Below are 17419 nucleotides of genomic sequence, written 5' to 3'. Positions count from 1 at the left end.
TGAAATTGATTCACTGTAGATTTTTCTCATGCAAAACTGTGCTACACATTTTCATGTAGAAAATGGGTGTGTATGTAATTTTGCTTGGCATGTATATATTTAATCCAATTTTTATAGAATAATGTTCTAGAAGAGATGAAATATGTATTGTACCGCACTTGAATATGGAGCCATCTAGAAAAGTGCAAATCTTGCCCAGTGCAGGAAGCTGAAGAATACTATCCAGTCTTTGCTAGAATACACTTGGCAAAGAGGTAATCAATTGCATTCTGAGACTACTATTCCAGTGTCAAACGAGGATGTTTTTTCTTGACTAGAATATTTCTTTCTGTATCTTAAAATAATTATTCTAGGTCTCTCATATTGAGGCAACAAAAAGTGGATTTTGAGCTGTGTGTGTACTTGTATTGCTTCAGGTATTTGAAGACCACTGTACTGTAATATTCCCATAGAGCTAGACTGGTGGGTGGTTAAACCATCAGACTAGAAACTGGAAGACTGTCAATTCTAGTCTCTCTGTAGGCATGAAACCAGCTGATGATTTGAAGCCATTTACTCTTTCTCAGCTCTAGGAAGGAGGTAAGGGCATACCACTTTTGAAAAAAAAGTGTTCTAAGGCACAAAAAACTAACAAAGTATCTCTATTCTTTCTTTTCTTCTGAAAACTAACGACCTCAGGATCTAAGACAATTGTTGAAGAACTATTTTTAAAAAACTTAATCATCTTCATTGCTCTTCTCCATAACTGTTCTGATTCTTTTCCTTTAAAAGCGATATCCAGGTTGCAGTCTGGGTACTGAATAGACTGGCCCAATTTATTTGCTCTGCTGCTTCTTCCCTTTTGTCATCTCTAAATCTTTCAGCTGTGATGTATCTGAAATTTCCATAATCAGGAGATGCAGTCTGTTTAGTAAAAAACAGAAGCATTTTTTTTCATGCAGGGTACTCAATGGATATGGAGTGAGACTAGGTTAGTACTAGTTCATGGTTACATTAGAGATCAGTTGTGTCCTTCGTCCCAAGTAATAGAGATGGGATATAAATCTTACATAAATACATCTTCCATTTCAATCATAATTTGGCTACGATTTACATTCAGAAACAAATGACTGAAGGCTTCACAAGAAACACAGGGTTCAGATATATTTTTGAGCACTGAGTAATATTCCATCTTCAGTATTTAGCAGCAGAATTCTTTGGACAACTCAGAAATACATTATTTTACGTGCACTATTTTTCTTCAGAATATTTGTAATGCAAGTCATCACAGTTTTTTGAGCTAAAATCATGTCAGAGAACTGCAAAATCAGATAAATAGGTGAGCTTGAATTAGAATTTGCAAAAGAATTCTTTAATAGTTCGTCCTTATGCAAAGATTCATCAAACCCTGCAAAACAGGGCAGAGGAATCTGAATCAGGAGGATTTCAGAAATATCTGTTTCTCCTTTGATTTTCCAATATGTAAATCAGGTGATGCTCATAACAATTTTGAGATCTCTGAGCAGGATGTCCTTTAGTTCTTTTTTAGTATAATGCCTTTCCAGATAGCTTTTATCTCTTTTAACTGTTATATAATAATAGTCATCATGATAGAAGCAGATGAAATAGAATGTGTTTAAGCAGCATCACCTGTTGCAACCACACAACTGTTCCACTTTTATGGAATACATAATGCTACTGATTTGGAATTTGGCATTTTATAGTAGAGCTTTATAACTGGTACTCGGCACACTTTGTCTCCTGGAGAAATTTGATGGAACAAAAATTATGCCTTGGAAAATGGAAAAAGTTATGTCTTTTAACATGTAAAATATTTTTAAAAGCAGACAGATTGCATCTATGTATATGAATGCACTAAGATGAATACATCATTCATCAATAACACCCATTTATGTAGGTGGCAAAAGCTATGCCAATTTTGTTCAGCTTACATGACATTTCAAGGTAGAAATCCTAAGTTTCAAACAAATCACTTGATCAGCAGAAGAATGTTTGAAAAGAATGCAAATGAAAAGAGGACAAAGAACAAGGGAAATTGTGTACAATGCAAAATGGGTTAAATTGTCCTGCTGACAAGGAAGTCAATTAGAATTTTGTCTGTCATCTTTGAAAACCATTAGAATTTTCTCTAGCAAAGCTGGGAGATTGTGTTATCATCATGAATGATTGTAAGGATACATCTGAACAACTCTAATTCTGACAATTGGTGGAACTGTTTCAAAATTTCAGTCACCACATTTAAATCTGCAAAGCTCTCTCTCTCTCTCTCTCTCTCTCTCTCTCTCTCTCTCTCTCTCTCTCTCTCTCTCTCTCTCTCTCTCTCTCTCTCTCTCTCTCTCTCTCTCTCTCTCTCTCTCTCTCTCTCCTAAAATCTGCAGCAAAATAACTTAAACAGGCATTGATTGTCATATTGGTAGGGAAAGTTATTCCGCTCATTCGTGAATCATGGCAGAAATAGACTTTTCTTTCCTTAGATATTGTTCATTACTTCTGATTATATGTCATTCTGTAAACCCAGAATAATGTACAGTTTTTTATGCATCAAATTATAATCTAATTTTACCACATTGGGGACACTGAAATGATAAACTAAAGTTACACTGTACAGAAAATCAAATTATTTCCATTATGATTTAACAGAGTTGTTTAGTCCTAGACATATTATCTGATGTAAAAATAAACATTAGGAATAAGGTACAAATTTATGTTGAGAAATAATTTGTATAGAAACTCTTAATGAAGTTATCTGTGAGACACCAAGTACAGTTTATTTCTGTTCTCATATGGCAAGTTTACTTTATATATGTTGCCCAAATAAAGCTTAGGTCATTGAGGCAAGACACTCAAAGTGAGAGCAATGCCAATTTGCCAGTTTTGGAATCGTTGCCTTCAGCTATATAAACTGATAGCCAAAACTTATTGTCTGAATGATTGGATCATCTCAAGTTGTTTAATTGCCATCCTGAGGTGGTTCACTGGGGTGTTGTTGCTATTTATAGGGACATATTCCTATAAATCACCAAGAATCCAACTTGACTCAAAGATGACTTTTGACTATAAATATTGTCAATACTTTTAAAAAATGTGTTGCACAAACTTTGACTGTAAGAATGTTGTTGTTGGTTGCAAAGTCGTGTCCGACCCATCGCAACCCCATGGACAACGTTCCTCCAGGCCTTCCTGTCCTCTACCATCTTCTGGAGTCCATTTAGTCTCACGCCTACTGCTTCAGTGACTCCATCCAGCCACCTCATTCTCTGTCGTCCCCTTCTTCTATTGCCCTCAATCTTTCCCAGCATTAGGCTCTTCTCCAGTGAGTCCTTCCTTCTCATTAGGTAGTATTTGAGATTCAACTTCAGGATCTGACCTTCTAAAGAGCAGTCAGGGTTGATCTCCTCTAGGACTGACCGGTTTGATCGCCTTGCAGTCCAAGGAACTCGCAGGAGTCTTCTCCAGCACCATAGTTCAAAGGCTTCAATTCTTTGGCGCTCAGCCTTTCTTATGGTCCAGCTTTCACAGCCATACATTGCAACTGGGAATGTACAGTTGCAGTTGACTGTAAGAATAGAAGCCTGCTAACTAGTCTTGTACTTATGATATAACTTTCATTTAATCAGGAGACAAATAACAATAAAAAATTAATTTTATCTTAAACTTGGCTAACACAATTTTTGGAATATGTCTTTGTTTAATAGTATGCTTATTTATATGGACATTCAACTTGCCATTGAAATTCTGGCTAACTAAAATAGAGTTAAACAGAAAGCAATAAACAAATGACAAGAGTAATGAAATGACAAGGTACAATTGAATGCAAACTGCAATCACATTTATAATCCCAAACCACAGGAAAAATGAAAATTATGGTTTGGTAGTACTGGGAAATAGTAACAACAACAGGTGTAAAGCATTCATTGAGTATACAGTATTGTTTCTTAAAGGAAGCTCCCGGATTCTTTATTATTAAAACCTCTTACAATGGAGCTAAGTGTTCACTATAAATTAAAAAAAAAATTCTAATGTAACTTTGAATAAAAATAATTATGCATTTGCCTTTATTAAAATATGAATATAAAGAACAGCAAGAAGCTAAACCATTTAAGGTTCATTTTACTGTAGAGTATACTTATAATGAAACAAAAAAAATGGGGCCCATTCTACAGGCTCTGCTGTGTGTCTTTCAAAAGCTTGCTGTTTCCCTTGGCCCTGTGGATGTCGTCTTTGACTTTTTAATGCTGTGCTTTTCCTTTACTTCTTTTTATATTCTTTTCTCCTTTCCCCTCCTTTTCTCCTAAGAATGATAGTTGATTGCCAACTGTCTTAGGAATTCCTTTCCTTTTGGCTACTTCCCACATCCATCTTTGCTGCATTAAATACTTTGTTTCCTGTATTCTCTTCTCTTTTTCTTTTTGTCTTGCCTCGCCTTTAGTAAAATAGAATAGAGCTGGAAGGGACCTTGGAGGTCTTCTGGTCCAGCCACCTGCTCGAGCAGGAGAACCTATACCATTTCAGACAAGTGACTGTCTAGTCTCTTCTTAAAAATCTCCAGTGATGGTGCGCTCACAATTTCTGAAGGCAAGCTGTTCCACTGGTTAATTGTCCTCACTGTTAAGACGTTTCTCCTTAATTACAGGTTGCTTCTCTCTTTGATCACGTTCAACCATCTTGGCTCTCTGGTGCTTTGGAGAAGAGTTTGACACCCCCCCTCTTCTTTATGTCAGCCCCTCAAATACTGGAATACTGCTATCATGTCACCCCTGTTTCTTCTTTTCTTTAGACCAGCCAAACCCAAGTCCTGCAGCCGTTCTTCAGATGTTTTAGTCTCCAGGCCTTTGATCGTCTTAGTTGCTCTTCTCTGATTTTTCCCCCCCAAACTCTCAACACCTTTTTTATGATATGGTGACCAAAATTGGCCGCAGTATTCCAGGTGTGGTCTTACTAGAGTTTTATAAAGCGGTACTAATACTTTGTGTGATCTTGATTCTATGCCTCTGTTTATACAAACCAGGATTGTACTAGCTTTTTTGGCTGCTGCTGCTGCACACTTCTGGCTCATAGTCAAGTGATCGTCCACTAGGACTCCAAGGTCCTTCTCACAGTTGCTGTTTTTGAGCCAGGTCTGTGCCCAATCTGTACTTAAACCTTTGATTTTTCCTGCCTAAATGTAAGACTTTGCTTTTTTCCACACTGAAACTCATTTTGTTGGATAGTGGTGGAAATGCAGTGTCAAGATACTGTGCACTGATTTAATTTCTTTGACTTGTTATTAGGACCTGTGTCCACAACGACCGTCATAGACAACAAGAATGGATCAGTTCCTGTGCCGCATATGAAAATGTCCAAGAGATCAGTATCAGAAGATTTTGCAACAACCTTCAGTTCACCTGCAGCATGGCTCCTTGTTATTGCTCTTATCGTTACCTGGTCAGCAGTGGCTATTGTCATGTTTGACTTAGTGGATTACAGAACCTTGGCAGGTAATGGTTATATATGTCGTAAAATGTAAGGTATTCATGCATGCAGCAGAGCCTGGTGAGAAGTATCATCTGGGAACTCACCAAATCATTGTTCTCCACAAATTAACAGAGTTATGAATCAAACGTGAGCTGTTAACACTGATATTAGTTTTAAAATATCTGGGATATCTAGTTATTCTATAACACCTTATTTCTTTTTATTTAATCAACTTTGTGTGTTATTGTCCACACTAGATTGTTCAAGATTTTGTTTACAGTCTTTAGCTGAATAGATTTCTACCCTCCTTTCAGAAATTCCTACTTCAAAAATACAACAAAATGTGGAGGTTGAACATGGATCTGTTAACCTCAAGATACCCTTTTTTTGGTGAAGATCTGAAAGATCTTCAAACTTGTTTAACATTTTTATTTACGTAGTTTTTAGATGCATGTATAACAAATAGTACAATGGAAAAGTTCTCTAGACTGTTTTCATTTGCTTGACTTGGGCTACAAAAAAAATCAAGCTTTTTAAAGCTAAAAGAAAAAAAAACTAGGCTAAGGCCAAAGAAATGCGAGGAACAAGGAAGAAAATTCCATTTGTTTGAATTCAGTATAAATGGAATTCACATTTAATTCAACTAATATGATTTTTTTTCTTTGTGTACGACTATTTTCTCTCCCGTGAAATTAAAAAGTACAATTTGACATGAGCTTTTGGGAGGATTCTGGGGTGTAGTAGTAGGCTGTAATCTTTTAGTGTGAATGATGATGTCTACATTACAGAACCAGCAATGGGCAATGCTATAATGTCATTATAGCATTGCCCATTGCTGGTTCTGTAGAAATAATAAGCTATTATCTAAGTCATGTCTTAGATCCAATCCATGGGTTCTTCCTCTTGTGCCAAAACATGACATGAATGTCCTTCTCCTTCTGTCTCTGTCATGTTATCTAAGTTTCATCTGAATCTGTGCCTGAGACAGCTTAAGGTTGTCCTTAGCTTCTTTGTATTTCTGTCTTCTACTGACAATTTTGCCATGGTTAAAATCTAGTAAAGTCATTGACAAATTGGTTGCTGACTTGACCTTGGAATCTGCCCAGTCTTCCCAGGATTCCTTTCAGTTCCTGAACTTTTTATACCAAGAAATCTGGGTGCTATTCCCTTATGCGATAGAGGATGATTTTTTTTTGCTGAATTTGCATATTTCCAAACAATCCTGAAATCTGCAAAATTCAGCTGAGCCCTTTTTCTTTTATATTAAATGACTCACAGTTTTGTCTGGGCAAATTATTTCATGTAGCTTTCCAATCTTAATGAGACCGTTGAGAATTAAACTTTGGTCTCCGATTCATTTCTGTGCTTGCTAAATAATTATGAATCATATTTTAATAGTTTGAATAGACTACAAAGATTCGTTTAGTATTTTTTTCAATTACGTGTGAATGGGGCAATATATTTAACGCAATAAAATAACTGCAAATGAGAGTAATTTATGCAGGCAAGATAGATGTCTTCTTTGCTAATAATGGCAAACTGTTACTGTAATGTGTGAATTCTCTTAAATTATTATTTAGATATTGAAGATAGGAAACACTTTAATTAAATCAAATTTAGCATCGGGAAGCTGCAGCTGGTGCAGAATGCAGCAGCCCATGCTTGTACCTCAGCCCATGCATGTTGCACATTAGCTAAATGAGCTTTATTGGTTGATGCCTCTGAGCAATGGAAGACCATTTTCCCCTGAGCTTCAACTGGCCTCAATTTTACTGACACTTCTAAAGGCCTTTAAGACTGAGGCATGGGGATCATTGTTTTAGTGACAATCTATGACATGCTACGTTGTTTAGATTGGTTTAGTCTTGTGACTGTTTGAGGTATAGCTGCGTTTTACAGTATGTTTTCTGGTTTTTACTGCTGTAAGCTGCCCACAGCTGCTATGTGAGATGGGCAGTCACATAAATCAAAGAGTTAAGGAATGATAGAGAGTGATATCATCGCACACTGCTGTAGTTGTATACTTGCATCTCATGTACTCCCCTGACACTCTATTTTCATTCTGTCTGACCCCTCCTTTTTTTTCTTTCAACTGTTGTTTACTGATTCCCTCTCCTTTTTCTCTTTACTTTTCTGCCTGGCTAAAAGAAGAAGCTCAGTCCTTCCAAAGATGTATTTTTTTTATTGCATAAGTTTTATTTAAATTAGGTTAAGAGTTGCATTACATTTAGGCAGAGGTTCAAAAGAAGCTGTAGAGCTTCAAATAACCTTCCCCTGCTTTTAAAAAAGTGCATACATCCTCCATTTGACTTATGCGCATGTGGGCGGAGATAGAGTTTGCTCTAGATCAGGGGTGTCAAATTGCTGGCCTGCGGGCCAGACGCATCACATGGAAGCTGCACCCACCCCATTGCTGGCAATGGCAAAACAGTCCCGATATGTTGTGCGACATCACGTGGTGTCACGAGTTTGACATGTCTGTTCTAGATTGTTACTACAAGCACATTACTTGTCTAATAGGGTTGGGGAACTTCTCAGAGCTATATCTACAATTCAAGTGTAGCCTGCTACTTTGATTCCTCCAACAAAATGAGTCAGTGAGGGGCTTTTGTCTTTTAGATGAAAGATAGAGAAATTGTGAAAGGGCACTCGGGTATATTTTTTTAAAAAGGAGAGAGCCTCTGATAATTATGAAACAACACAGATTGTTCCCCCTGCTCTTATAAATAATAATAAAATATAGAGTGCAATAAAAGTAGTGTGCTTCATCTTCTAACCAATCATCATGAAATTTAACAGCTTATTTAAATCTAGTTTTAAAATCATCAGATTGATTCAGTAAGGGCCATTGGTTGCCATAAAGTCATTGCTTGAAGTTTAGTGTGTATAGTATTACCTAGAAGCTCACAATTTCTTCTCATTATCTGTAGGTAAGGGTTTTGTTTTCTTTAAAATGAATTCTTTAAATTTGAAAAGTAGAATTAGATACACAACCATTTTGAAGTTTGCAATAGTGGCGAATATCTGCAGCTCAGGTGTAGGATGAGGGTGAAGGTTTGTTCTTCGAGCTTGTGGGTTGGTTTCTGAATGTTTCGTTACCAGGCTAGGTAACATCTTCAGCGGAGTTTAGGTGATGTCAGTGTCAGTATTCTTCTGTTTATAAGGGCTTCAGTTGTGGGTGTGTGTCAAGTGAGGGTCTTGTGATGAGCCATCAGAGAGAGGCTTGTACATTCTGAAGTAGTCAAAGGTGCTTTCCTGGATAAGGGCCACTACTAAGCAGTGGTTTTGCCAAAACATTTTAGACCTCTAATTTCTTCTTTCTGGCTGGGGCTTTGATTCTCACATTTCCTTGCTTGAGTGATTATTACTATAAATGTAAATGTTTATAGACTCATTTATAGACTCATGCACTGGCCTGAATACTGATATATAGGAGAACAGTAATCATTGGGGCTAATTCACAGAGATTGCACAATATGGGCAGCCTTGATGCCACATGATATATTTTAATATATTTGAATTCCCAGGTTTGTTCAGATCATTTGAATGCATTAGAATCTTCCTTGTTACAGAGGTAACCCACGTTTTTCATTGAAACAAATGACTAGACAAACATCATCTGGCAAGGTACTTCATGCCAATACCAAGCTGATTTAAGATAAAAATATAAAGCAGCGTATGGGATGTCTATAACTGAACTGTGTTGTGATATGTTTCTAGCAACAGATGTATTTTGATTTTAAAGTGTGAACTCCTGTAATGCAGCTTTTACTCCAAATAGTAACTATAAATTACTCTAAAACGAGGTCTTAAAGACACAAAGGAATATCCCTTAACTTAAGTCAGAAGGAAATACCCTTGTGAATATGTTTAGATTTTCATAATCACAGAAGAAATTGAGAGCCAAAGAAAATACTGAATTAGAAAGGTGTTTTTCATGTGGCTGATTCTACTGGCTATGAAAGAACAGGTTTGCCTTCATATTTTGAACTGACGTTTTTGCCACAACAATATAGGAACTGGAGTTTTTGGAACAATAATATAGGAAAGCTACAAAGAGGTTAATCCAGTTTGATTATAAAAAGTGTGAGAATTCAAGAAAGCTCACTAAATGTGTTATCAAAGAAAATCAAAGCTAATTCAGATTTTTCTTGCAAGAAATGGGCAACATAAATTCTAGAATAATGGTTTTAGTTTTTAATAATTTTGTCAGGTATAGCTGAGAGATATATATACATACAAGGCTGCCTTATAATGTAAATACTTGTTTGAAATTTTGTGGACAAACATTCAGCTGGAGCACTATTCTACAAGCAGTCCTCATTTAGCAACCACAATTGGAACTGACAACTTGGCCATTAAGCAAAGTGGTCATTAGTGAAACCATGACTGTGCTAATGATCTTACTTCAGCTTTCCTTTGCTTTAGAGGTCTGCAAAAGTTATAAATGTGAGGATTGATTGCAAAGTTTCTTTTCACTACCCTTGTAACTGTACATTGTCTCTGTATGACAGAATCACTAAGCAAGGACTACCTATAATTTAGGGATTTTTTTTCTTCAAAATTCAATTATGTCTGATTCTTGGACCCTACCTGGAGAAGTCCCTGCAGTTCTCTTGGCAAGGTTTTTTTTTCCAGATGTGGTTTGCCATTGCCTCCTTCTGAGGAGAAAGTGATTGTACCAATGTCACCCAGCTGGCTTGGTGCTCAAGGTGGGACTAGAACTCACTGTCTCCCAGTTTCTAGCCCGATGCCTTAAATATTACACTAAACTGGCTCTCTAATTCAGTTTGCTTGTTGTCCCACATTTCTGTCCCTGAAAGAAAAAAATCACTGTTTCTAAGAACAGGAAGGAGTAGCAAAATGAGCTTTATTGAAGAAAGTGATAATTATATCATTTGTTTGTTTCTTGGAATCAGCGAGTTGAATAAATTATAACATGATAATTAAAAATGGCAGTTGTTGACCAGCTTGAAATATAGCAACCTGGGAAGGCAGGATAAAAAAAATCCATAGGTCTATTCCATAGATCCACCAGATCCATCATTGGAGAGATGGATGCTGTGGCTAATTGGAGCTGAAGTTGTCACTAAATCAGAATAAAGCATTGCAGACTTTTCTGAAGGTCTTAAGATGGTTCAGGTAAAAAAGAAAAACCTGAAGAACAGCTGGGAAAAATAAGTATGGAATACAACTGCAGTATATTGGTATAGATCAGGGATAGGCAACCTTGGCTCTTTTATGACTCATGGACTTCAACTCCCAGAATTCCTGAGTCAGCATAGCTCACTGAGTCATAAAAGAGCCAAGGTTGCCTACCCCTGGTATAGATGGAAGATGACAGCATCTGTTTCTGTTTTCAAGAAGCGGAGGGTGGCCTATATTGCTGGTGGGACAATCAGAGCCTGCAGATCTGCCCTAAGTGTCCATGATCTCAGTTTTTAATAACTTCTTTTAAGTCTAAAATATCCTTTGGATCAATTTTCTACTCAATGATTTTGGAGCTATCCATGATACTATCACTTTTTCTGAGTTGTATTCAGACATTATGTTCAGTTAGGGCTTTCCGACCAAGCCATTATAGCCTAATTCATAAATCGGGCTAAACCAAACTGAAGAGATCACAGTACAGCTTAGCACAATCTCCCCATTGACGCCTTTTATATTATATTTAATTTCTACAATTTTTAGTAATGATCATACTTTCTGGGAGATGTTGGGAAGGTGTAGTTTATCTTGATGTGAGAACTTACATTATTACTTGTAATAGTAATGATAGGAAATAACTTTCCCTGAATGAACCTATGAAGAGCAAGAGAATGAGCTTTCTAACATATATTTTTTTGTGCTGGCAGAAATGCTAATCTGACAACAAGCATCAAGATTAGATTAACTATTCTTATTTTAACTTGGGTAATTTGAACATTAGATGCAGAGATGGGTTTGTGAAGTTTTCTACATCATATGTATAGGTGTCCATTTCTAACCACAGTGATGACAAAATGGCAATATATGTATTAGCATGTTATGATGCAAACTGTACCCTTTCATATTTACATCATAATTTACATCATAAGTTGCACAAATACATAAGAGGCAAAGTTTGTATTGACATGTCATAATGAACATTTTATCACTTTACTCCTACTCATTCCCATCAGCACCTATAATCACACAGTGACTTGCCTGCCTAGTGCAAAATTGGCAGATTTTACACATTGTTTAAATAAACAGACGGATAGTGCAAGGGATAAAGCAATGATCCTGGTCTGACACTAGTGACACTGGAAAATACAGTTAACCTGTGCTGAAAATCACGTTTAGGCTGCTAGATAACACATTGAAGCCTAGGAATTAGAAAGTTCATTACATTCTCAGAATGCTACTCATAAGAACAACTAGACAGCCAGAGCTCAAGGATATCAATGTATTGATGAAATGTACTACCCAGAGGAAAGATTCACATTTGACAGGCCTTGGGGAACGTTTCTGGACAAACAAAATTGGAGAGATGGACTTCCCTTGAACTGAAGTGGAATCAAACTGCTGACACTTAACATCAATGCACTGCCAAAGAAGCTTTGAAATAATTCCCTGGGGGAAAGTTAATAGGGGCTAAGCAGCATCAAGTTTGGAAGTGTGAGAAAATAATATAAGGCAATATATTGTTGGTACATGTCACCAGAAAAACTGTCTAGAGTGAAAAAAGTTTCTTCAAACTTATGTTGGAAATGTAATCAACACAAAGGGACATTTTATCATTCTTGGGGAACATGTAAAAAGCTAAAAATTGTAGAAATAATAATAATAATAATAATAATAATAATAATAATAATAATAATAATAATAATAATAATAATAATAATAATAATAATAATAATAATAATAATAATAATAATAGTTGTTGTTGTTATTAATATTATTATTTCTACATTTTTTTAGCTTTTTACATGTTCCCCAAGAATGATAAAATGTCCCTTTGTGTTGATTACATTTCCAACCAGAGATTTTTCTTTTGGGACTGATGGATAAGTAGATGGGGAAAAAAGCATGGAACTTTGTTTTTATATATGACAAATGCATATATTATATGCAGAAAGATAGAAAGATTCTGCTATACCCCAGTAGAGGAATGGATGGTGAAGATGATGGAACTAGCTAAGATGGATAAGTTGATGGCTTTAATTAGAGACAAAACATTGTCTAAGTTCAATGTTGATTAGAAACCATTTATTGACTTTTTGCATGAAATTGAAAAAAAAAGAAATCAGGATACATGATACATGATGATTAGAAAGTTTATAGAAAAATCTAAATAATGTAACTATTGAGTAAGAGATCAATTCACATTTACACTTCACTGCTGTAAAAGAACATTGGAAGTTATTTCTTTATATTTCTTTTCTTTTTTTAGCACCTTTGTTTCTGTTCTCTATATTCTTCCCTTCCTGTTTTATTGTAAATATTGGTTCTTGTTAGTTTTTATCTTTCATCTTAAGATTTTAATGAAGTGATAAAAATGAAATAAAATAACACATACAACTAATTGGGATTAATGAATAGATGTGAGAGTTTGGAAAAAAGGCCATGAATATCTCATAATCATATAATCATAATAATCATAATAATCATAATAATAATCATAATCATAATAATCATAATCATAATCATAATAGCAATAGCAATAGCAATAGCAATAGCAATAGTAAAAGATGATAAGTAAAAATTTCTGTTTCAATGATAGAGGTCTTCAAGCTAAAATGGGGATATTAGAGAACTTACTAGTTAATGAGACCATAGATATAATAGTTATTGGAAACCTGGGGAAACAATGAGAATCAGTGGAATACAATTATTTCTGAAAACAAATTTCATAGAAGAATAGGAAAGGTCATACTGGTGGACATGTTATTTTTTATCTGAGTAAAGTTATAAAAGCTAGTCTAATTATGAAGACTGGTCCCCTCGTAAGATTCCTCTACAAGATCTCTAGCCAGAAATATAAACTAGATCTAGAGATACGTTATCAACCACTAAAACAAAATGGTCAGAGCATGCAAGAACCTGAGTATAAACATGTTCATGACCTGATTAAAAAAACAAATTTCTTGATCCCCTAAAATGATTAAGCTTTAGAATACTATAAAAGGAAAATGTCCCCAAATGAGGAGATGGATGAAAAAGAAACTAAAAAGAACTAAATACAACCAGTTCTTTGACAGTGTCTGGACGTTATTTAAAACCAGAGAAATTGAGACTCAGCAAAATATCACATTATAAGAAAGGATCAGCAAAATCCGAGAAGATAGCATGGATTGATTGTAGAATCCAGGAAGCTCTAAAAAGTAGAAAGACTTCCTTCAGGAAATAAAAAGTTGTTTATATATATATATCTTAATTAAAAGCACAAACAGTCAGAAAAAGAATACTGTAAATGATAATTATTAAAAAAATCCACTGTGGGAAATGTTATGGACTTTTTTCAATGTATTTGAAATGGACAATTAGCTAGGAAACCAAGAGAGATTCAGGAAATTTTAGGCTTGGCAACTAAATGTTTTTTTTTTCTGAGTGAAATGGTAGTTGTACAAAAAAATAATTAAGTGTATATAGAAGGATAAGTCTTACTAAAGAAAAATCAGTATGGATTTTTCAAAAATAAATCTTGCTTCACCCATCAACCTTCTAGAGCTCTTGGAGAAAATCAACAGGCTCATGGATGAAGGTAAAACTCAGAAGTGATTGTGAAGAGTTCAAAAAGTATTTCTTTAAATTGAGTGAATGGTGACCCAAAAGATCCAGCAAGGCTACTCTAATGCTGTAGTTTTATTATAAGTTATATCAAAAGTAACTTCTTAGAAGATAGATTCTTTTAAAGGGATTATAAATCAGTTAACTCAAAGTCAACCTGTTTTTCATTTCTTCCTTCTCTATCTTTCTATTTTGCACTTAGGGCAGTCTATAAACAAGCTCACCACTGATCCATTCAGAATCATGCATGGTGCTGTGGAAGAGAGCACCAATTCGATTTATGGCTTTCTTTCTTTACTGTCAGACCTCATATTTGAAGATGAAGATGAGAATGGAAAAGGTAGGTTTCAGTTAGGCTGTTGATTTGATTTACCATTTTTTTTTAAAAAAGCAAAAATGAATATGAAATGTCACTCATGAAGCACTAAAGTTTACAAAATGGCCAATGTAATTCCTTTTTTTTGTAAAATAAGTTTTTATATTGTTTTTCATGCGCTATTAGGGGAAAAATGCCAGAACTAAAATGTTTGCATTATTTTCAGCCTTGCTCTAAAATATACAAAAATGGTAGAACTACAGGAGAAACATGCTGCCAAGGAATTAGCTTCAGTTGTACTATTCATAATTCTTTCGTTTTAATTTCATGTGAGAGAGGAATATTTGAGCAACAGCAATTCTAAATGGACATTGGGTGCTTTCAAATCTAAGGGTGTTCACTTGGCCCACCTTACATTTTGTATTAATCAGTAGGTGTCAGAGCTGCTGGCATCAACAATAACATTTCAGTCCAACATTCAGAAAATCTGAATGTTAATGTGCTACCTCTGGTCTTGTCAACATATACGTTGGCAGTAATTTGGGGAAACTACATAGCTAAGTCCAACAGCTCAAAGAGGCTTTTGATTGTTTTGTCTAAACAAGAGCCCGTGTTATGGCTTGGGGAGCTTGGGATGTCATGGGGCCTTTCCCCCCTTTTTAAAGTAATTTAAAAATTGGTTATGTGCCAGTCCTTGGGAACTTCTAATGAAACTCACAAATAAACAGCTTAACAGCCCAGAATTAGCTTCTTTTTAAATCAATTCACCATGCCAGAATTTTTTTCTATGGTATAGATAGTATGAATGATTGTTTAGACATAATAATAAAACAGTACATATTTGAGGCTCATGTTTATGTAGTTTCAAATTTCTAGGCAAAATGCATCACTTGGTAGTTAGCTATGACAGTGAAGGGTCTGTATTGGTAGGTTCTTGAGTGACAATGGAAAGTATATGTGTATACTTTCCACTCGGAAGCTTCAGCTGGTGCAGAATGCGGCCACGCGAGTTGTGTTGGGGGTCTCCCGATACTCCCATGTAACACCTCTACTCCGCGAGCTGCATTGGCTTCCAGTTGCCCTCTGGTTGAGATTCAAGGTGCTGGTGATGACCTATAAAGCCCTAAATGGCATGGGTCCAGATTACGTATGGGAGCACCTGCTGCCGGCGTCAACTTCCCTTCGTCCAGTGCGCTCCCACAGAGAGGGCCTCCTCAGGGTGCCGTTGGTCAGAGAGTGTCGGCTGGCGGCCCCCAGGGGGAGGGCGTTCTCTGTGGGCGCACCAGACCTTTGGAATCATTGACCGGTTGAGCTCCGGATGGCTCCTGACCTTCGCTCTTTCTGCCGTGACCTGAAAACTCACCTATTTGAACAAGCCGGCCTGGTCTGATGGGTTTGGGGTATTTAATTGTAATTTTAATTAACTTTTTATTGTAATTGGGCTATTCTATTTAAGGGACGCGGTGGCTCAGTGGGTTAGGATGCTGAGCTTGTCGATCAGAAGGTCGGCAGTTTGGTGGGTCGAATCCCGAGTGCCGCGTAACAGAGTGAGCACCTGTTACTCGTCCCAGCTTCTGCCAACCTAGCAGTTCGAAAGCACGTAAAAATGCAAGTAGAAAAATAGGGACCACTACGGTGGGAAGGTAACAGCATTCCGTGCGCCTTTGGCGTCTAGTCATGCCGGCCACATGACCACGGAGACGTCCTCGGACAAGCGCTGGCTCTTCGGCTTTGAAACGGAGATGAGCACGGGCCCCTAGAGTCGGAAACGACTAGCATGCATGTGCGGGGGAACCTTTACCTATTTAATTCTCATTTTAACTTTTATATATTGTATTTTTATTGCATTTTATTGCCCTGTACACCGCCCTGAGTCCTTCGGGAGAAGGGCGGTATATGAATCAAATAAATAAATAAATAAATAAATAAATAAATAAATACTGCTCAAAAAAATAAAGGAAACACAAGATAAGACATCCTACTATTAAATACAGTACATTGTGTTGTTTAAGTGTTCCCTTTATATATCCCTGGGCTGTGGACCAATACCAGTCCGCAGCATACCAGAATCCAGGCCACACAAACAAACCCATCCAGTCCCTGGTGGCTAAAAGGTTGGGGGCCATTGAAGCACAGGTAGTCCTCGACTTACCACCATAATTGAGCCCAGAATTTATGTTGCCAAGTGAGTAATTTATTAAGTGAATCATTGCAGTTGTTAACTTAGTAACATGGATGTTAAGTGAATCCGGCTTCCCTTTTGACTTTGCTTGTCAGAACGTCACAAAAGGTGATTGCATAATCCCGGGACACTGCAACCGTAATAAATATGAACCAGTTGTCAAGCGTCCAAGTGTAAATCATGTGATCATGGGGATGGCTGCAATGGTCATAAGTCACAAGTCACTTTTTTCAGTGCCATTCTAAATTTCAGTAGTTACTGAATGAATTGTTGTACACCAAGGACTACCTGTAAGCAATGATTTCATGACTGAGATGTTCCTTTATAGCCCCAAATCACATGCCTTATAAACTAATATAATTAAAACTCAGCTGGAACAAAAATCTACTCCTGGCAAGGACATTTGACAGTTTGAAGTAGCACCTAATTTCAACCACTGTGGGGATCTTCGATTAGTACTGCCTGCAAATACTAACCATTATATTCTTATACCACTGGGTCTCATTTCTGGATAGAGTGTCAGATCATTTACCCATGTTACTTAACCAGAAATGCACTTCTTTAGTCCTTTCTAAACAAGAATTGTCACGTAAGATTTTTCAATTGTAACAATAAAAGTGTAAAACTGTCATCACAAAACGTAGTTACTGAGATAATTTCAGTTTCAAATTATATCCTATATTTTATTTGAAAAAGAATTGAACGAATGATATTCT

At 36.3% G+C, this 17419-nt stretch overlaps 1 protein-coding gene across 31 annotated transcripts in view; it reads left to right on the top strand.

Moving 5' to 3' along the window:
* TRDN (triadin) overlaps window positions 1-17419 on the top strand; it is a 232431-nt gene that overhangs the window by 13644 nt on the left and 201368 nt on the right. For all 31 annotated transcript variants that reach the window (XM_081313558.1, XM_081313557.1, XM_081313551.1 and 28 more), the window contains exons 2-3: window positions 5271-5477; window positions 14408-14545. In XM_081313558.1, the coding sequence (XP_081169684.1) occupies window positions 5271-5477; window positions 14408-14545 (345 nt within the window). The remainder of the gene's footprint in view (window positions 1-5270; window positions 5478-14407; window positions 14546-17419) is intronic.

Source organism: Vipera berus (genome assembly GCF_964194415.1).
Source record: "Vipera berus genome assembly, chromosome: 1".
NCBI classification, from domain to species: domain Eukaryota; kingdom Metazoa; phylum Chordata; class Lepidosauria; order Squamata; family Viperidae; genus Vipera; species Vipera berus.
Note: the sequence above shows the minus strand (reverse complement) of the source record. Positions and strands in the feature narration are given on the sequence as shown.